Source organism: Pseudopipra pipra, chromosome 6, assembly GCF_036250125.1.
Source record: "Pseudopipra pipra isolate bDixPip1 chromosome 6, bDixPip1.hap1, whole genome shotgun sequence".
In the NCBI taxonomy this organism is placed as follows: domain Eukaryota; kingdom Metazoa; phylum Chordata; class Aves; order Passeriformes; family Pipridae; genus Pseudopipra; species Pseudopipra pipra.
In genome coordinates, this window is record NC_087554.1 from 54,565,859 (window position 1) to 54,587,239 (window position 21,381).

The 21,381-nt window shown below is 41.8% G+C and overlaps 1 protein-coding gene across 1 annotated transcript in view; it reads left to right on the forward strand.

Annotated features, from left to right (window-relative positions):
* Window positions 1-18,093, forward strand: part of RCOR1 (REST corepressor 1) — an 85,356-nt gene extending 67,263 nt beyond the window's left edge. The window contains exons 7-12 of the mRNA XM_064659211.1: window positions 3,364-3,442; window positions 8,027-8,221; window positions 9,160-9,237; window positions 9,961-10,018; window positions 10,566-10,795; window positions 13,734-18,093. Coding sequence (XP_064515281.1) covers window positions 3,364-3,442; window positions 8,027-8,221; window positions 9,160-9,237; window positions 9,961-10,018; window positions 10,566-10,795; window positions 13,734-13,775 — 682 coding nt within the window. The 3' untranslated portion in view covers window positions 13,776-18,093. The remainder of the gene's footprint in view (window positions 1-3,363; window positions 3,443-8,026; window positions 8,222-9,159; window positions 9,238-9,960; window positions 10,019-10,565; window positions 10,796-13,733) is intronic.
* The last annotated feature ends 3,288 nt before the right edge of the window (window positions 18,094-21,381 follow it).

The window sequence follows — 21,381 nt, forward strand, 5'->3', positions numbered from 1 at the left end:
TTCTTTAGACTATCCCAGAGATTCCTGTTAGCTTGTAAGAAACTAGATGGAGGATTTTCCCCAAAACGTTTCCTGGTACCACACCTTTCCACACCCCTCTTCCCTGCTGTGCATGTTTTGCTTTGCTTAAGGCCAGAAGGAATCTGTTGGCAATTAGGTGTGCTCCCTTTTTCAACACTGTGCAATTCCTGATTGCCCTCTAATGCACTGGTTTCCGTCCCATTCTAGAACCTTTTCTCTGATACTGCGTGAGGGTGGAGAAAATGAAATTAAAACTGTTTACAGTCTGATTGGCACTGTAGTCAGCAGAGCCAGAAAAGCTGATAAGCAGGATGGTAAAAGGAAGTAATGAAAGAGCTAGAAATCTGCCTTTATTTCCTCTCTGTGATGCTCAGCAGAGTGAGAATGTGCACCTGATACAGGGAACAGGCTCCAGTGCAGGACCTCTCTCCTGTGTGTGTATGCACACAGACCCTCCCCTGCCTCTTAGAAAACTGTGACCAGTGTAAGGCTGTCAGGCCAAGCTGTTCCCTAAGAAAGGTGAAGTTAAGGCTCTGTTTTTGAGTGACTGAGAAGAGGGTAGCAGAGGGCAACTCAGGATGAGCTCTCTGGCAGAGGTATCCCAAGGAGTGCTGGGTGCATTAGGATCTGAGTGAGGCTGGTGGTGTTCCGGAGGTCACTAGCTACCGAGGTTTAGCAGATGAACTTGACTACTGCTTTTTCTGCAAGTTCACCCTCCTGGGTAACCATGGAAGCCCTCGAAGGTAAAGCAGCCAGTGGCCTTGTGTGTATTGCTAAAAATATCTGAACAGTTGGAACTGCCACTCGGTGACTTTGCCTAGTTCTGGAGCTGACAGAGCCTCAGAAATGCAGAGACCTCACGTGTCTGTGGGGAAAGTAACCCCTCTGAACAGCAGCAACTCCATCTGCTTGATGCAAGTGCCTTCTCAACCTGCTCTAAAATGCAGTTAATATCTTTGCAGACCAAACTTGAGTTGTTCCTGGCTTTGGAAGACTTCTAATATAATCGGGCACAATTCTGCAAAAGTTTTTCCCTCAAAGGAGTTCCACTTCCCAAGGAGCTCTTTGCTGGCTCCAGTGCATATGAGCAAGCTCTGTTTGGGAAGGGGGAAGAAACGTGTTTCTAGGGTTGAGCTGTTCTACACCAATGACTCACTCAACCTCTCCCATCTCTCCATTAGGTCAACAATACTTGCTTAACAGGCAGGGCCAGGGAGAATACTGCCAGCCAACTTGTCCAGTATTTGGTTGGCCTTCTTTGACTTGAGTCTCTTTTTCCACTCTGTTCCTTTCTTTTCTCTGCAAAGGCTGTCTGTTTTTCTTCTCCCCTTCCTGATGGGGTTTATTTATTTATTTATTTTGGTTTGGTTTTAGTTTTCCTACTAATTTATGGGGGGCATGGAATCTTTTATAAGGAGTATTTGTTTGTCTCATACTATGTAATTTTGGGGTCTTTTCATACTACGTCCTCTATTTTTGTTCTGTGCTCATAAATGAAATTACTGCAATTTGGAAATGCACCTCTCAGGTACCTATGCCTGTTTGGTAGGAAAAGCAGCACCTCAGACCATCTGGTCATTGGGAAAGAACTGTATGGGCTGTCATGTGCTGCAATTTTGTAACCTTTGAGGAAGGCAGCTGGATTGGAAGTGCATATTTGGTTTACATCTGTAGCAAGCTAAGCACAAGGCCATCAGCTTGATTTTTGATTGCCATTCTTCCCCTCCCTTACATAAAATAGTCAAACCCTACACCCCCAAAGGATTTGTCAGTGCAGCCATGCAGGGTGTGGAATCCACACTGGGTGAGTTCAGGGTGCCCAGATTTTCAGGTTGTACTGTGCCATTCGGTGCTGGCAGAACTGCAGAAGTGCTCTTTGGTTCTAGTGATCAGTGTCTAAAACTGCAGAAATGAGTGGGTGGGTTTTGGTCTAGCTCATGTCTAGAGAACATGCTAGAATACAGGATCAAACTATCAGCACAGCAAAGGCTGTGGGACTTGACTGTTGTAGAAAGGCTGAAATCTGAACCTAGGTGAGAACACAAGGAAGTTCTTTCAGAGATAGGGTTAAGAGAAGAGGCAGTCTGAGGTATCTCACTCGAATACCTCTGTATCTCTTCTGTGGCTAGGCAGGGAAATTCCCCAACTCCTCAGGTTGTTGCTAAAATAACTCCCAGTGCATTTAGAACCAGGTTTTCAGTAGCCGTTCTTAGTAGTGTGTGAGGGGCTTTGTGTGTTCAGCTCTGGGAGGGGATGCTTGGGAGTTTATTCCCTGGAATCGTGATTACTCAGACTAAATGCCCTGTGAATCAACTGGTGAGCCAGGCAGCTTGGGAGAGCAGAAGTGGCTTGAACAAGTGACTGCTCTTGTGGAGAGGGACGCCAGCCCAAGCCACCTGGCAGTCCGTTCCTCCTTGAGATGTGGCTGCAGCAGGGAGCCAGCCACGAGCGGTACCCTGTTGGCTCCAGCACTGTAGTACAGCTCTGCCCTGCACTGAACCTGTGGCATACCTGCACCAGCTGATGGTTCCTCAGCCCAGGCTATAAAGTTTGACTTGACAAAATAGGTTTATTTTTTTGATTAAAAAAAAAAAAAGTAAAAAGCTTGGATTAGATCAGCTTATTTCTTCTGTTTCTGGGCATCATCTCAAATGGCGCAATTAACTTTAGTTGTGTACAGTACAAAAATTCTAAATGGTGGAAATACATTTGATTTAATGTCTGATTAAAATTCCAATGAAGCTAAACTGGACAGGTGTGCCAGGGTCACTTTCAATATGGCCCCAATTTCATGCCTATTATTATTCTCTAACTGATAGTCTTTTTCTTTTCCAAGGGAAAATAAAATGTAAAGCTGTCACTGAAGAAAAAACAAAACAACCAAACATTTTTTTATGCTTGTTCTTGAGGGAGCTCATCTTGTGCATGTCTGTTTTGCAAAATGTTAAGGAGTTCTATGAAATCCAAGTTTTAGCTACTTGCTGTATTTCTCAGTCTTCTTTCTGTCAGTTTGCCTAAAGTTAAAATGCTCAGTGTCCCGTGTTCTTTAAAAGATAACTTGTGGAATTAATTTCATATCTCTGTGCAGACTTACTTTGCCCAAGTACACTACTGAGAAGTTATCCTGTATGTACTATCTTCACAGTTAAGAATTTATTGACTTAAACCAAAGCCAAAGAAACCGAAAGATACCTGCAACTCTAAAAAACCCCACATCCTGGGAATAAAATTATGGAAAGCTGTTGGACTTGATATTGCATCCATGCATTTGTTTTAGCATGCTATTTATAGAAAAAGAGAGTCTCACAAACTAATACAGTACTGTTTGCTTTTATCTTCCAGTGAGGATGAAATGGAGGAAGCAAATGGAAATAACCCAATTGACATTGAAGTTGAACAAAACAAGGAGAGCAAAAAGGAGGTATAATTCTTTTTCTTATTTCTGTACAAATGAAAGTGTTTACTTACTAGCTACTTCATGTAGAAGCTGACAGTATGTAATTTTCTTTTTGTGCTTTGTATAGTTGTCATACAAGAAAAGAATTGTCTTCAGAATTATTCTTAGATCAAGACAAGTTTAGATAAGTTATTATGGATGGAACTGGGAAAATTTCAGACTTTACCGTCCCATGATTATGTAGTCTGTGATTGTTTCTAGTCTCTTTGATTCTCTCTTCGGGTGCGTTAGCTTAAACCACCTTCAGTGATGGTTTAAATCAACCCAACTGCGTGGAGATGGAGTAGAAGCACATCTCCCCATTAAGATGGCTTGGAAGGGGAGAAGACAGCCTTTTGTTCTAGGTAGACCATCAAGAGCGTGTTTATCTACAGCTTAGATTCTGAGGTAAATTCCTGATGTACTGAAATTCCCAGCAGTAGTTCTGAGGATTTCAGTTGCACCAGGATTGCAACTCCATTGGTGAAAAGGAGAAGGTTTTTGTAACCAGTTCATTTTGTGTGGCAGAGGGGCCTTGACCTGTTATGTGCAGAATATTTTGTCTACTTGAAGTGCAGTACTTGCATCTCACTTAAAATGAAGTAGTTGAAGTGGGCATAGAGTTCTGGATGAAAATAGCCACACAGATATAACAGTTTTGAAAACCTAGTCTGTGATGCTTAACCAGAAAGCATATACTTCATGTCTGTAACCTGCAGGTTATCTGCTACTAAATGAAAGCACCTTCCCTTTCAGCTGCAGCGTGGGTTGTATGTGTGAGTGAGAAAGATGCTTATCCTAAGGCCATCTCTCCTTGAAGTAGTTCCCTTTCCTGATTTCTTGTAGCCTAATTTCTCTCCCACGGACATTCTATTTCCCTTTTTAAATTCCTTTAAAGGTTATATGTCGGGAAAATCCACTAGAAATATTTAAAAAGCTGATCTAACTGAGGCAAAAACAAAGTCCTAGAGCAGCTGTTTTGTCAGCCACTGTCAAAGAGATTAATTTCTCCAACAAATTATTTTTAATGGAAATAACTGAAAAATTGCAACATTCCCATCTGTTCTTTGCCTGTGCCAGGGTGCTCTCTAGACTTTCCAGAAAAGCCTAACTGTTGCTTCCACTGAAAGGACCAGCACCCTTGATGTCTGTCTAGGAGCAGAGTGGATGTGAAGCCATTTGCATTCATCCTTACAAGAAACTGCAGAAGCTTCAGCAACAGCCAAACAGGAAGGGTTCTCACTTGGCTAAGTTGCAGCTGCATACTGCAGCTCTCCAGTGTCTTGCAAATAATAGTGTTGTCCTATTTCCCAATATTTTAATAAATTTTCAAGTTTAGATTTCTTTGTAAGCTCTTCGAAAGCTTGCATCTGTAAAAGAGCTCCCTTCAATCCCCTCTGTTATTGCTTCCTTCCCTACCAATACTGACATGCCCTGAATTTGCTGCAGAAAAGGGAAAGGTAGTTCTTTGCCAACTTTCTGTTGTAAGGCCAAACCAGATCAGATGTCTAATAGTTACCATCAAGGCATTTTTGTAGAAAATATTGTGTGGGAGGAGGCTGTGTGCCCTCCCTGTCACACTGATGCAGGCCATGGCACTCCTGCTGAGCTGAAACTCATGCAGCATGTGCAGTCTGACTGTGTGTGCAGTGTCAGGCAGCCTGGTGGGGACTCTTCTGGTCAGGGATTGTACTGGAGGGCAAAATGAAGCCAACAGCTTTCACAGCCTGTTAAGAGTTTAGCTGGGGTTGTTTAGCCTGGAGAAGAGGAGGCTTGTGGGAGACCTTATCACTCTCTACAGCTACCTGAAAGGAGGTTGTAGCAGGATGGGGGTTGGCCTCTTCTCCCAGGCAACTAATGACAGGACAAGAGGGCACGGCCTTAAGCTGTGCCAGGGGAGGTTCAGGCTGGACATCAGGAAGAATTTTTTCACTGAAAGGGTTGTTAAGCATTGAAATGGGTTGCCCAGGGAGGTAGTGGAGTCACCAGCCCTGGAGGTGTTGGAGAAACGAGTGAATGTGGCTCGTAGTGTTATGGTTTAGTTGTCATGGTAGTGTTTGGTCAAAGGTTTGACTTGAAGATCCTGGAGGTTTTTTCCAACTTTTCCAACAATCTTTCCAACAATGATTTTATGATTCTGATTTTACAGTACCTGCACCTGGGGCTGATGGAAATGCCTTGAGAGAGAGTAGGTATCCAGGAGGGGGCAATAAGGTCGTTCTTGATCATTTCTTTTAATGACATGGTCAGATGTGCAGGGCTGGTGATGTGTCAGCAGCTCAGGACTCTTACCGTAAAGAACCTCCTTGTCCCAACCGCTCAGAGATGTTTTTTGGGTCTCTGAGACATGTTGGTTACTATCTGACTTGCCCAGTAATACTGGGATTTCTCAGAGTATCTGAAATCTCTCATCTGTTTCCTCTTTTGGGGATCACTGGAGGAGGAATCTTCCCTTTTTACTTTCAGTGTTAGTGCAACTGTTCGGATTTCCTCAGATAGTAACTCTGTAATACTGAGGTCATGACCTAGAGCTGCTTTCTCCATATCTTCCCTGTTCCTGGAAATGCCTCCCATTTCATCCTCTGCTTTTACATGGCTTGAGATAGCTTGGTCTTTTCTTCTCCCAGAGTGAAATCTGAGGAAGGGAACTTTGTATTAAGGGGTTTGTAAGACTGAAGTGCACTGGATAGCAGTGGCAATACCTAAATAAACAGAGGAGCACTGTTAAATCCCTGCATTTTAATTCTTTCTGGTTTTCATTACTTTATTTAATTCTAAAGAGGGATGTGTGTGGCCAGGAAAGCAAGAGTTTCCAAGAAAGAGTAGATATTCAAATTTTTGCTGGATCCTAGAGGCATTTGGAGCCATCACAAACTGTTCTGCTGGAGCTCTGGCTTCTTGTCCCCAACACAAAAGAGTTTTGCATTTTTTGAACTGTGTAAAACAGTCATTTAAAAATGCTTTCATTTTTCCTTAATGTTGAGGCTTCTAGGGTGTTTGCACTGTGGGAATTGCATGTTGGTCAACCTACAGCCTGAACCTGTAGTGAGTTATTGCTGTGTGGTCCTGTGAAATTGTGTATGCAAATGAAATAGGAGTAGATCTGAAATGCCTATTCATGCTGAATAATTTACCTGGCTCAGTTATCAAAGTGCTCACTTCTGAAGCAGGGTACAGAGCTTACCTCACTTGCTCGTAACTAAACCACTTTGCTTTCCCCTGCTCACCACTCCCTTCTGCAAAAGGAAATAGGAGTATCCATCCTGCCATAGCAATAGTTACCTCTTGCTTCTGGGCTTGCCTTTGGCGTCGTATCTCATGGAATACTTTGCACTAATCGATGGAAGAAAAAGGTTGAGAACAGGCAATTGTACACATTACTGCTGTTATGTGGCTCTGACCGTTGTGCCCATGAAGAGGGTGCACGCTTTTGTCTGCTGACATCTGTGGAGGAGTCCTCTGGACTTTGGGAGTCAGAACCTCATGCTTACGTGGGGTTGGTCCTCAGCCTTGTGTGGTTTCAAATGTGAGCATTTAATGTTCACTAATGAGCAAATGTCACAAACTCTGTAGAAACTGCATGTAGCTGCAAATTAGGAGGGGAACAATAGCTCTAAATGAAGCCAATGTGTTTAAAGCTGGCATTGATCAAGTAGAGTATTCAGCCTCCCCTCTCTACTTTTTCTCTCCCTGCCACCCTTCTTCTGTTCTGTGTTCTTGGCCAGGCTCCAGTCACTGGGCAGTAAATCTTAGTTATGAGTTACATGTTGAAAATAACTTCTGGAAGAAATGGTTTTGGTTTTTAGAATCAGATGTGCTCTTGAAGGATGTGTAGTGTAGTGTCCTGGCTAATCTCTCTGTTAGAGGTGTGTGCTAAATTCTTTGCTTTAAATGTAAGGGATAAAAATAAGTGATCTGTGAAATATTTGTTTTTCCAAAAGAGACTTAAATTTTATTTTAGGCAAAACTGCATCAGTTTAATGGAACAGTTGATATACAAGTGCTATGCAAGAAAACTTGTCTTCCAATGAATGGTGTAACAATCTAAGAATTACTCTGTAGTCATCTCACTCCTTTATCCTTCGCCTTTAAATAAATTTGGTTTATTCCTTTTCCTGTCTGACTTGTAATAACACAAATCTCAGTAAACTGTTCTAGTTGTGTTCTTCCCCTGTCTGCAAACTCCACTTTGTTTCATTCTGGAGTTCAGTTAAAATGGTGTCTTCAGGCCTGGTGATGAAAGCAAGAAGAGAGGTTTTGGAGGTTTCAAAATAAGGAGAACATTTAACTGCTGCAAAATTGTGCATCTGCCTCACAAAATGAGAATGGGCAGAGATGACAATTAGTATCTCTGTAAATACTGAAAGCTGCCTAGAAGAAAGGAGAGATTTGTACAAGACAGTGTTTGTATGACACGCCACTTAAAGCAAAAAATGTCTTCCTGTCTGCAAAGTAGCTTTGTTGTTCTCCAGTCTTTGATGGCTAAAAGTCATAGAATCATAGGACGGTTTGAGCTGGAAGGGACCTTTAAAGATCATCTAGTTTTATAAAATGACTGCTCTCTGCCAGGTGCCACCTGCTGAAACTGTCCCTCAGGTGAAGAAGGAGAAGCACAGTACGCAGGCCAAAAACAGAGCAAAGAGGAAACCTCCCAAAGGAATGTTCCTTTCCCAGGAAGATGTGGAGGCTGTTTCTGCCAATGCAACAGCTGCTACCACTGTACTCAGACAACTGGACATGGAATTAGTCTCAATCAAACGACAGGTATGGATTGGGGTATGGATGGGCTGGTTTTGATGGTAAGGCCTGTTTCAGTCTGTGAAGCTGGCAGGAATTTGTGGCTTGGCAGTGATGATGTGTGTTGTTATGTGGCTTAGTTGACAAGCTGCTAGTTCTGTGCTCTGAACTAGTGCAGCCGTGGGTTTTACATCTCATGTTGTAGTTCCTTAGGCAAGCCTATTTTATACCTAAAAGCAAGGAGAAGTTCACAGCGGGGACTTGAAGGAACACTTGTTGGCACTTGCTGTTTCTTGCAGTTCAGAGTTCCTATGGTTTTAACTGTGAACTTTCCTCAGGTGACATTAGTTTCAGCAGTATCTGATTTCCATCTGCAGCAGCTGGTTTCCTTTGCTTTTTCATATGGTACTTTTAGAAGAGGCAGATGTGGTTTAGTCTTTCTTAGACAGGCATCATACAAACTTTCCTGTATACCTTTTGCTTCCCTCATGGATCTGCCTTTTAAACAAATGTTTTTCAAATATCTGTGATTAAAGACAGGTTTACTACATGAATCTGTTGCCTAGATCTGAGCATTTTTGCTCTTTCTGAAGCAGAGATCTTTCTCAAGCTCTTTATTAAACTTTATAGAATTGGTATTTTGGCCTGAAGCCTTTCTTTGGCACTCTGGGAGAAGTGAAGCTCTCTAGCAGTCTTTGATTCATTACTTGCTGCAAACGGGGTCTTTCTTCTCATGATGGTCTTTATACAGACCTCAAAGTTGGGGCAGTTCATGCTCCAAGTAACTTGCAAACAGCAGAGAATAAATTAAATGGGATCTCCTGATTCACCAGCTGCTCCTCCATTCCACACACTTCCTTTTGGAAAGGCTGAGCTTGTGGGGTTCCTGCTGAGGCTGCTAGAAAAAAAGGCTTGTCCAAAGATATGTTTTAATCCTTTTTAAAGGAATGAAACTTTCTTTTCAGATTCAGAATATCAAACAGACAAACAGCGCCCTCAAAGAAAAACTTGAAGGTGGTATAGAACAATACAGACTTCCAGAGGTAAGATCGTTTTCTGCCCCTTGTTTATTGTGAAGATAAATGCTAATCTGTGTTTACATACCATGGCTATTGGTTTCCAGTAAAGTAGGACCAATGTCCTATTGGTTGTCAGTGTGACTCAGGTCCTTTATCATATTCACTGATGTGTAATGGAAATGGGAGATGAGAAGAAAGTAAGAAGCAGTGTTTAAGTTGAAACTTGTGAAAGTTGCTTCTAACAGAAGTACAGGTATCCCAGATAGATCATGATTTGTCAGTGCTATATCTGTATACCCTTGTGAGAGAGGTGGTTGCTTTGCTCTAAATGCTGAGAAAGGTGGGAGAGGATATTGATGGTCCATCTTTCTTTGGGCACTTGAGGCTTTCTCTGTGTTCCCTCCAATGCTGGTACCTCATGCTGGAAGTAATTTGGCCCAGATTACAGAAGATGTCTGTGATAAAAACAAGTAGGTGCTTTGGAAGAGTGTGGCTCTTAGTTATCTGCTCAGACCTTTCCCTGTCTTCTTTTGTTACCATGACTTACAGGCACAGTTTATGTCACATTTAACTGAATGGATGCCATATTCAGTTCTTTATGCTGAAAATGTCATTGCTACTAAAGGAATTATATACTTTGACTAACAATTCTTTTTTGCACTTTTGAGGGTTTTTTAAGAGCTCAGATACAAGTGAAGGTACATAAATGAAGTTACCTAATTTTTTTTTTTTTTTTTTGCTGTCTAGGTCGTCCAGAAATTTAATGCACGTTGGACCACAGATGAGCAGCTTCTTGCTGTGCAAGGTATGGCACTGCAAGTTTATTTGTACTTCAATTGTTGATGGTCAAAACTTTGCTGTATTTCAGGGCTGAGTTTCCTTTCAGTGGCTAATGAAGGATTTTGACGTTGCTGTGTACTAATGCACCAAGAATGTATTTGAACAAGGCAAAAATATTCCCCCTTCCCCTCCCTGGGCAGTATAAATTTCATCATATGAATATTTGCAAATAATGTCTGCTTGTCTAAGCTTTCAGAAAATGAAACTCTGCTGGAATCACTGCTATGCTGTCTTCTTGTATAACTTTTCAAGCAGTACAGGCAGATTTACAAGGTCTTGTAGATTTGGCTCTGCCCATCTTTTACTAAACCTTAATTTTCTTCTCTTCTCCAGGGCTGGTCTTAGCTGTGTCTCTTGCCCCATTTAGACTTCTTTTTTCCTGGATTAATCTGAAAAAGGCTTGAAACCTTGATAGAGGTTCAGCTTTGGATCCTTATGCTGTGACTTGAGCCTGATTTGTGATCTTAGTGGAAATAACACATTGCTTTTGGTTTTCTTTTTGTCGCTTCCAGCAATCAGAAAATACGGCCGAGACTTTCAGGCAATCTCTGATGTGATTGGAAACAAATCTGTGGTGCAAGTGAAAAACTTTTTTGTAAATTATCGACGTCGTTTCAACATAGATGAAGTCCTACAGGAGTGGGAGGCAGAGCACGGCAAAGAGGAGACAAATGGAACCAATAGCCAGAAGCCTGTAAAATCCCCTGATAATTCCACTAAGATGTCTGAAGAGGAAGATGAGGTAAATCCAGTTTAAAAGTAACATAAAATTCCTGATCCGAGCTCAGTTCGGATAGATGTGTGTGTATATATGTGTGTGTATATATGTGTGTGTATATATGTGTGTGTATATATGTGTGTGTATATATGTGTGTGTATATATGTGTGTGTATATATGTGTGTGTATATATGTGTGTGTATATATGTGTGTGTATATATGTGTGTGTATATATGTGTGTGTATATATGTGTGTGTATATATGTGTGTGTATATATGTGTGTGTATATATGTGTGTGTATATATGTGTGTGTATATATGTGTGTGTATATATGTGTGTGTATATATGTGTGTGTATATATGTGTGTGTATATATGTGTGTGTATATATGTGTGTGTATATATGTGTGTGTATATATGTGTGTGTATATATGTGTGTGTATATATGTGTGTGTATATATGTGTGTGTATATATGTGTGTGTATATATGTGTGTGTATATATGTGTGTGTATATATGTGTATATATATACACACACAGTCTTTGCAAATTTTTTACAGTCTTCAATCTGAGCATATTTCACTTCCTCTGGATATACACGTTCCAGTACTGATTTTGGGAATTGGGAATTCCAGGCATGTACGAAAGCAGAAAGAGAACAGTTGGTTTGCAGCCCTCTGACAGTATCTGTATCTCATCAGAACAAGGAGATTTTAATGCCTCTTGCTGCTGAAACTCCATATATCTTTATCTCACTTGGATGTTTTCCCTGCACTCAGTTCTCCCAACTGTTCTAGGTTTGGCTTTGTTGGACCCTACAGTCTTCTGAGCCAAAACTTGCTCTTTCATTTTTTATGATTGAGTGGCTTCACTCGAGGGAAGGGAAGAAAGCTATAAACAAGATGAGTGTGTGAAACTCTTCACTCTGGAATTACCTAAAGACAAAGTTTCCATGATTTTTACAGCAGTTTCTGTGAAGACAGACATTTTAGAAACAGCATCTCCGTGATGGATCTTCATGGAGTTAACACTTCTCCAAAGGCCATGTATGCTTAAAGTTAACTAAAGGACTGTAGAATGTTTAAATATGAAAGTGAGTTACAAAAATGTAGTATCAACATGATCTTGCAAAGAAAAACCCCAGCAGAGGCTTGTGTGTTAAAAATGTCAAGGACTTCCTTTGGCCTAATTTGTAAGACAACTTGGTGCACAAGCCATGTCTTTTAAATGCAAGCACAGTCAACAACATAGGGCAAATTTTGGAGTAAAGACTTCTGAGTGTATTGTATATCTTTGTTGGTCTGATTAAGGGTGGGTCACCCATACCTTGTCCTTCAGACATTCAAAAAGCAGAACTCCACTGCTTCACAAATCCTAATAACATGTAATTCAAAGATTATTTGGGAACTAGATCCAAAGGTATGACAGGTAAATAAAATCAAACTCAGAAAACTCGCCTTCTCAGGAGGGTGTGAGTGAAATTGTCCCTTTCTTCCAGAATTGAGAGGTAGAGCCACCAATTTGAAAGATAGGTGGCTCATGTCACTGCCTTTTCCTGTCATCAGTAGAGTTGTATCTGTTGGCAGTGCAGAGCTTTTCTTCTCTGAGCCCTCTGAGATTCTCCCTAGCTTCAAATACACCCTTGTTCCTGACAGTTGAAGTCAAAACAGGTGAGTCTTGCCTGACAAAGGAAAAAATGGCTGCAGCAGGAACTGGAGTGGGCTGATGTGGCCAAGTGTGAGGGTACTGGAGCAGTGAGGATCCCAAATGAGTTAGCAGAGGAGGAGCAGGGAGAGTGGAGGCATGATGGCAAGGTCTGGTAAAATTACTGCTAGAGCAGCTGTTGTGATCCCTGAAACTAGTGATGGAAAGTGCCCAGTCTGGAGCAGAACAAGTGCTGAGTGGTGGGAACCAGACCAAAACAACAGTCTGGTGGAAATGGTTGCAAAGCCTGGAGAAACGGCAGCTGTTGTGAAAGTCAGGCAACTCAGTGCCCTGCAATACTGTGGGGATGAGGGCAGAGCCTGCCTGCACCAAGCTGACACAGACAGGAGCTAGGCAGGGTGGCAGTGAGCTGCCAGCTGTGGCAGACCACATATGGCTAGCGCCATGTGGCTTGTGGGTCTTGATGAGGCCTGTTCTGGACAGTAGGAAAACTGATATGTCATGGCTGGCAGCATAGAGGGGATTTTAACTACCAAGCCTGCAGTTTTTTATAAAAACACATATGGAAGGGACACAAAGCTGTCCCACAGTGGATATCTAGTGGCCACCATGCTCTCTGAGCACATCAAACCTTGCCTCAGACTGGCTATAAATGCAGTGCTCCTGCCTTCAGAAGTAACATAAGCACTGTACTGACTGGGTGCCTGTCTCAGCAGTTCTGGGGGCAAGGTGACGTATCATTTGGATTATCCCATAAGTGATCTGTGTGGCCTAGGAGCAGGTTTCCCAGTCCCTCCTGAGCTGCACAGTACTGCATGGCTGATGCCTGCTCCTGAGGGCACTTACACAGGTGGTATCTGGTCAAGTCAGGGGGACTCTGCAGCAGCCAGGAGATGACTTTGCTGGCCTAACACTTAAGTCCCTTGGGTGCTTTCTCCCCTGGCATGCCTTAGTTGTCTGGCCACCAGCCTGGTGAAAGCTTCATCAGCCCTCTGAGGGCTCTGGGCTTTTCCATAGCAAGTGGCTACACTTCCCTTTTTTTGAAGGAGGGAGGTGAGACTACTGATTATAAAGCAGCTGCAGCTCCAGTCTAAATTCCTGTACGTTTAAATTCCCAACAACAAATCCCAGTGTGCCTCAAAACAGGGAAAGCTGCTGCGATTCTTCCTATGTGCCAGTGTTGTCTGTTTAGTCACTTTTAGTACCGTGGATCTGGGGTGAAGCTTGGAGATGCAAGAAAACCTATTGTGTATTCATTTTAAACTAAACATCTCCTTTTTTTCCCCCCTTTCCCCTTCAGGCTACTTCTGTTCTTGATGTCAGATATGCATCTGCTTCGTGAGAAGGTGCTGTAGCCTAGAACAATTTGTGTTGACTACTGTGTTATCCAGGATATCAGGTATTAGCAAACCTCAGACAGCCATCTGCATCATATCTGTGGACAAGCAGCTATTACCAAAAAAAAGGCAAACGCTTCCAGTCCTGTGCTACATCTGCCTTAATCTCCCCTCATTCCTCCATACTGCCTCCACTTTCTTTCAAAAGCACCCAGGTAGCTCAGCTCTCCATTTCATCAACATCATGCTTAAGCATGGGGACTTCTAGAACCAGTAACACCTATAAATTTTTGACCAACCTGCAAAACAAGGAGCTCCTTAGCAGCCCCACAGTAACCCTACACATTAGGAGTTCTTATAATACTTGGTCCATAGGGTATAAGTATGTATTGCTGCATGGCCTTGTGGTCTCCGCTTCCTGTGTATTCTTACGATGACACTATTGTTAGTGAGCTTTCTATAAAGGAGAGGCCTGTGCACATGCCAGCAGTGTCAGGTTTGTTCTGCCATGACAGGACATGTTAACAAACAATCTTGAATAATGCAAAGTGATAGGAAATGTTATTTGTAAGGTTTGGTCAGTCCAAGGTTGTAGATGTAACTCATTACACTTCTGGTTTGTGCAATTCCTTCCACTGTATTTGTGTGTTCTTGCTTCATAGAAAGCTCCCTAATTGAGCATTTTATTCCTGTATATTTTAATGGCTTTTATTTAGTGCAAAAGGGAATACGTAATCTGAAACTGTTTGATACGCTATTTAACCCCTGGCATTCAGCATTTGCATTGTAACTTGTTAAATGAGTGCTACACAACTTTCTTTTTCCTGATCCTCTGCGGGATTAAGTCAAAACAAACTTCCTCTGGTGCCTCTCCTTTGGGGAATATGTGCCTTTTTACATTTGGCTACCATAGGTCACTTTCTGTCCCAGTGTCTCATTTCTCTTCAGAGCGCTGTTTGCCAAAGACATCAAACCTGCTTCTCCCACTGGAAGTCTGGATGAGGGTTGGAGCACAAAATTCAACCTTCAAGAGTTTTTGATCTCTTGGAAGTTTAATGGAGAAGAACCGGGTTAATTTTCATTGGCCATTTTAACCCTTCTGAAGCACACATCGCTTTCATGTTCTGAACCAAAATATGCAATTTAAAATCTAAGAGGTGCTTTTCCAAATACTTGGTGCATGCAGCTTTCAAATCCCAGCCCTCTGCTCGGATGACCTGGCTTGAACTGGAGCTGTTCTTGGAAGTCCTGTATGAGGACTTTGCAGCTTGAACAAGGTAGTTGCTGACTGCCGAGCAGTGTTCAGAGAAACTAGAAGCAGCATTATTACTTCTTGTCCAGTGGAAAGCTGCAAAATAACACTAGTCACAAAGCATTTAAAAATGGTTAATTTAATGATGTTGAAAGAAACTACCAGGTGGAAAAAAGGACCTTTTTTGCTTATCTTCCTCTGCAGAGGGTTCAAGCCAAGATGGCACACCGTGATGTACAGCACCAGCCTTTCTTAACACAACTGAAATGAGCTAGTCCGTGGCCTGGCCTGCAGCTGAGGTGCTGCAGCTCATAGTTGAGCCCCGTCCTTGGTGCTGATGTTTAGCTGCTGGGCTGTGCTATGTTGTGTGCTGTAGTGGCTCTGCTCTCTGTACCTGAGTGAGGCAGGCTGATACCAGCTGGGTAATAGAGCCAGCTCTGTGCACCTCCTGCAGTGTGGACACAGCCCAAGGAAAGTCCTTCCCCTTGGGCCTTGTGTGAGGAGAGTAATTCAACATCAGAAACTGAGCAATGACACACAGGCACAGAGCAGATAGGGATTTCCTAGGGCATGCTGGAGCATGGAGCCCACAAAGGGCCTGTTTCAGAAACCTGGCAGCTGTTTCTGAGCAGTTCCATTCTAGTAGCTCCAGAGAGATCCTACGAGGTGATGGGAGTGTGGAAGGGAGCTATTCCCTATCCTTTGTATTGATGTTTGTGTCTCTACAGCTGTTGCTGTGAACTGGGAGCTCTGATCGTGGTTCAGATGTTCCTTCAGACCTGTGCCAGTTGGAGTTGGGAGTCTCCTGTGGGAAAGGACGCTAGTTGTTAGCCAGTGTGTGAATTAGGATTAAAGACCGGGCAAATAGCACTGTGAATCCAGTTGACAGTTGTGTAAAGCAATGCTGCTCATTAGAAACACTCTAGTATTAAACCTCCTGCTGGTACCAATGCATGGAGACAGGTCCTCGCCAGTGTGGGAATGTTGTGGAACCTGCATCCCAGCTGGGGGGACTCGTCAGGAGAGGCTTCTGCTGGAGAGTTAGTTACCTGTGAGGACTTTCTATTGGTTTTTGCCCTCAAATCTGTCCATCTTATGATCAGAAAAGTTGTGTTTTGGCTTCATCCCCAAGGGGTAGGGGGAAACATGTATAATTCGTGATATTAGGAAGAAAAAAGTTGTTTAATTACTTTTCAGTTGACTGCTATCTTATTGTAGTTGATACATGCAATATAATAGCACTGTATTTTAAAGGTTTAGTTTTTTACGTTCTCTTGAACTATGTTTTTAAATGCGATAAAATCATTTTAGCTTTTGAAATGGTTTGATCTTGTTTAGGTGAAGACCCTCTTTTTCTTTTTTTAAATGGGTCAAGCATTAGAAACATCAACTGGTTGCATTCTGACTAGAAGGGTCCACAAAGATAACTGCATAAGATAGAATATTCACTTAAATTTTGTTTCTTAAACTATCAATGTGAATGTCATAATTATATATATTTTGTGGAAAATGGGAAATTATTTCTCCTAAGTATAAGTTATTGTGCAAAATATGGTATCGTTAAAGCAAATGATAGTTTAAGTTTTAGTTTTAGAAATCTTAAAGATATAAAAGTGTATTGCATATGCATAAACAAATTTCATTTGTTCTATTTAATTTTTATGTAGTTGTGTAAAGTGCTAGGTAACTTCTTTTTTCACTTATCCATTAAAACAACCTTGTTACTTGAATATTCGTGTTTAACTGGTTTGAAACAGTGATCAATTTTTCTAATTTAATCTTATAACCAAGGGAAAAAATACACGCCTCAGTTGTGCTTAACAGTATAGCAACAATGTACAATCAGATGCTTAAGACCATAGTAGCCATAACTGGTAATGCAACCACAATGGTTGTGTCTCAATATATTTAATACCAATGGGGATAATGATTTCTTAATATATTTTTACAAGTTTGCAACCAGGAAGACCCCATGAATATCCACTAGAACACTTTTTTAATAGTTAAAATAAGAGTGAAACTCTTACTCTCTTAAAGCAATGTCCCGACAAACATTTTTCTTTCCTGTACAAATACATCAGAAACATTATGTATTGAAATATGCTCATTGTCACTTTAAATTTCAGTTTTTATTCTCTGAAATCGCTAATATGCTGTTGGTATTCTTGCACACCAAATATGAGCCAAACAGTGCATTACACTAACTCGATCACTGGATTTGTGAACAAAAATCTCCAAGTCAACAAAATGCAAAAATACCGGAGGAGATTTCTTTTGATAATGCGTGTTTTTCCAATTGGTATAAAGTTGTGCACAGCCCATTCAGCAATGAGTGGCCTGATACTTACTGTCTACAAAAAAAAAAAAGTGAAAAATTATTTTATTAGCTCCAGCTTGTCTTCAGCAAGTAAAAAATCTAGTGATCTTGTGCAATGCCCCTAAAGCAAATACTTTCTGCCACTCCCTGGATTAATGCAGCTTTTCCTGTTGATAGTAAAGCACAATTGCAGTGAAAGTTACAGTTCAGAAGATGGAAGGTCAGTATAGTCTATGCATGTTGTATAATAATGAGTGTTTACATTCATATTCTCCTAAAATAAGATTTATACTGGAGTGTATAGTATTCCATTATGTAGATTTTATCAATTTTGTTAACTGCTTATAGATTGCTTAAAAGAAGTTTTTTCAAGATTTTAAAAGATGTATAAGGTTAAGTTTGCAAATATAATGGAAATGCTGTATAGCTTTTGAAGTGATTAAATACTCGTTGGGATTTTAAAGAAAGTATGTTGTAATAATGCTGTTGTAAGTAATATTTTAAATGTCTTTTTTGCCTGTTTTCTATTATTCAGCACACTTACTGTGATGAATGTTCATAGCATTATAAAATTGCTTAGCCACTGAAAAGTAACATTTGGTTTTGGATTATTTTACTGTATGAGGAATTATAGTGGGGTAAATTCCTTTGTGAAATTCTACATAATTCATTTTTCTATGATTTCCAATGTTTGCTGACATCAAATAAAATTTTTTCAAGCCATTGATGTAATAAAATGTGTAGTAAAATGTTATTGACATAAAGTGTGGTTCTGATGTGTAATTGACCCCCCTTACCTTTCAAATTTTGGTGAGGAGATGCAACCAGCATTTGCCCCTTGCTGTGTTGCATCGTCTGTGTGGAGGTGTCATTGGAGTGCAGGTTCCCTGGAGTCAGGGATCAAAGTCCTGGGCTCTTGGGAAACTCCAGCAGCCTTAGTACACTGCTGCCAGCTGGAGCTGCCTGTTGTGATTCCCACCAGTGGCCCTGGAGAGGCGGCTGCTCCTCCTTTCCTGGTGGTGTGGCACATTCCTTTCCCTGGCCACCTTCCAGGCAGCTGCTCCTGCATTTGGGAAGCAGTGGGACTGGAGTCATGGCTGGTTTTGAAGGGGTAGAGCAGGAGTGTAGTTGACAGTGTCATCCCTGTTATGAGGAGGACCTGAAGATAGACTGCTTCCTCTGCTGCGTGCAAAGAGCACTTGGCTGTACATGTCGACAAGATTTTCATCTTTGTCCTACAATGAAAGAAATGTGTTTAAAATATATAGAAAAAGGCAACCCTTGCCCTCAAAGCTTAGCAGTGCGTAGATGTTGCTATTGAAGGTGCTCAAAAAGGGCAGGAAATTTTGTGCCTTGAGATTTTCAGGAAGGTTGTGTTTTGTCTCTTCACATGCTTGGTGCTACTAAGCACTAAATGCAGAAGCCCAAACAAGACTTTATAGGGCAGTTTGGGGGGAAACTGCTCTGTCTTGCCTTGTTACCTTTGACAGGCAGGGTGCTCTGGGTGTTAGTGCAGGACAGGTGACAAGAAGTTCTCTACAGTAGAACTAATACAGAAGGATACTGTGGTGGTTTCCAATGCTGCAGCATATGGAGGGCAGGAATTAGCCATACCTTTCTATATTGTGAAGTAAGGGAGTGGAGAGGAAGAAGGGCTTGGGGTTTTGGAAGAACAGACAGCATTTTTGAAAACTGAGGGTGCTTCCTTACTGGAAAGCATCCTTGTAATTTTCCTGCTGGTAGAGAATATGGTACCAGTATTGTAAAGTAGCGATCTGCTCTTTCAGGGGAGTTTGACTCGAAGTCCTTTCAGCCCTTAAACCTTCAATACAAACCAGCTCTTCTTGCCCCAAAGTAAAACAAAGACACAAATAAAAAAGAAGGAATTTCCCCTTCTTTCAATCAGGGAACAGAAAGAGGTGAGGAAATGGGGACTTCCCTGCCTGAACATGTACCTCAGGAGTCTCCTGAGGAGTCCAGAAGCAAAGGTAAAGTAGTGGTAATACTGCTGGTTTTGGAAACACAGGTGCTACATTTCTACCTAGTAGTGGTATGTATTTGTAAATAGGAATGCAGTGGTGAATTAATGTATTCAGTATTCCTGATAGCCTGTCCTACATAAACAAATTGGAATCTGATAATTTCCAGTGCTGAAGTGTTAAGGCATCATCAGCACTCAAGCAACTACTGTGGTTTGGACTTCGAGGTCTGGCCTTAACTAAGCTTTGGACCTTAACTAAGAATGGAAAGGTGTATATGGGGAAACCTCAGTTTCCAAAGCATGGGTGTGTCTTCCAGACCATTCCCCTCCTGTGGAGTATGAGCAACATGGCAGCATGGAGTACTTGTCCCTTAGGATAGGAAATGTCTTGTAGGATGCAATATGAGCTTGAGTTCAGGCTGAAAGGGAAGAGTTCAGTGTTGGTGCTGTTTGTGTGTTGAGATCTTAATCAAATCCCCAACTATCAGCTTTATGAAATAACAGTATAAGCTTGGATTTCATTTCATAAACTATCTTGCAGTGTGAAAGATGCTGTGTGATGTTTGAGAGAAACCCAGTTATCAAACCCATTATAACATTCTCCTCCAAACCATGCTCTGGCTTATCCACCCATCTAGTCTTTGAGGTAATAAGGGCAAATGTAATTTCTGGTCTTGCTTTTAGTAAACAGTCAAAAAACTGTGTGTGTAAAAACAAACAAACCCAACAAAACAAAAACAATCCTGCTGACAGGGGTAGAAAAATTGTTTTCTTTTGCTGCCGAAAGGCTAAGGAGAGAATCACTGTAAAATATTAAGGGAACTAGTTTCTGAAGTCATAAAGGAGGGAATTCTTGAGGACAGTACCATACAGGAGGTCTGAACTTTGATATGAGGTGGAGAAATCACCTGGAAGTTTCCCCTACTAAAAGGGGAGAAGTTTGTTTGGAGGAGGGCTGCAGGCCTAGCCTAGCAAGGGCAGCAAAGGGCAGGGATTTCTGAGATGGGAAAAAACACTGACCAGCCAAGAAGTTTACACTGGGGAGATCGGGAAATGGGAGTTAAAGAACTGATACATTGTGCTGACTTCTGCTTCTCATCCAGCTGGAGACGAGGATGAGTGAGAGGTGAGGTGTTTGTTCTGATTCTGGACACATGCTTAGTTTTCATGAAGTTAGTTTGCAACAGGAGGTGGTGTGTGGAATGACGGAAATAAAACATGCACATGTGAACTGGGAGGTGCTTTTCCCTATGTGCACACTTTGGGGGAACAGACATAATTTGTCTGACACCTAGCTTATGAGACTGTATGGCTTAGCAAGACATGAATAAGCTTTTGAAATGGTAGATGAGACTATGTGTGTGACAAAACTGAACTGATTTCTCAAAGAAAAAGATGAATAGGAGATCTAGGCAGCTGCAGAGTTCTTGATGCTGCCTTGTGTATTCAAGGTTTAGAATAAGCTGTGATGGAAAAGAGAATTAGGTGAATTAATGAAATAGTAGAATGGATGCAGTGGGTTTGCCAGAGAGAGCAGTGTGCCTGACTAGTCTATCACAAGGTGCAGGATTCATCAGTGGATAAGGATATCGCTGCCTGAGCTCACTGTCCAGAATCCCTTAGAGAGAAATAAGCTTTTCTAGGGTATAATTAATTTAATCCTAAATTAGATGTTGAAAACTGATCTAATGTATTACATGCTGGAAGTGCTTATTCCTTTCCTTATTATAGATTAAGGTAGAGTCTAGGGCTCTGTCTCGGGTGTGGAAGCTGGGCATTAACCACACTGGTGCCACGGCTGCCTGGGCTTAACCCAGGAGGGGAGGGAGGACTTAAATCCCTCGCTCAGCACTGGGTGTTGCACTTGCAGCTGGACAGAGAAATGTGAATGCCTCATACCAATGCTTTGCGAGGTTCCTTGGGGTACTTTGTACAATCCTGGCTCATCCTCTGGAAGACCGATCTGCCCAAGCAGATGGAGATGAAAGGAAGGCACCTGTGCCTTCCTGCCTTGCTTGGAAAGGTGGAAAGGATGTCTGGGGGTTGTGCCTGTTCTCTCAA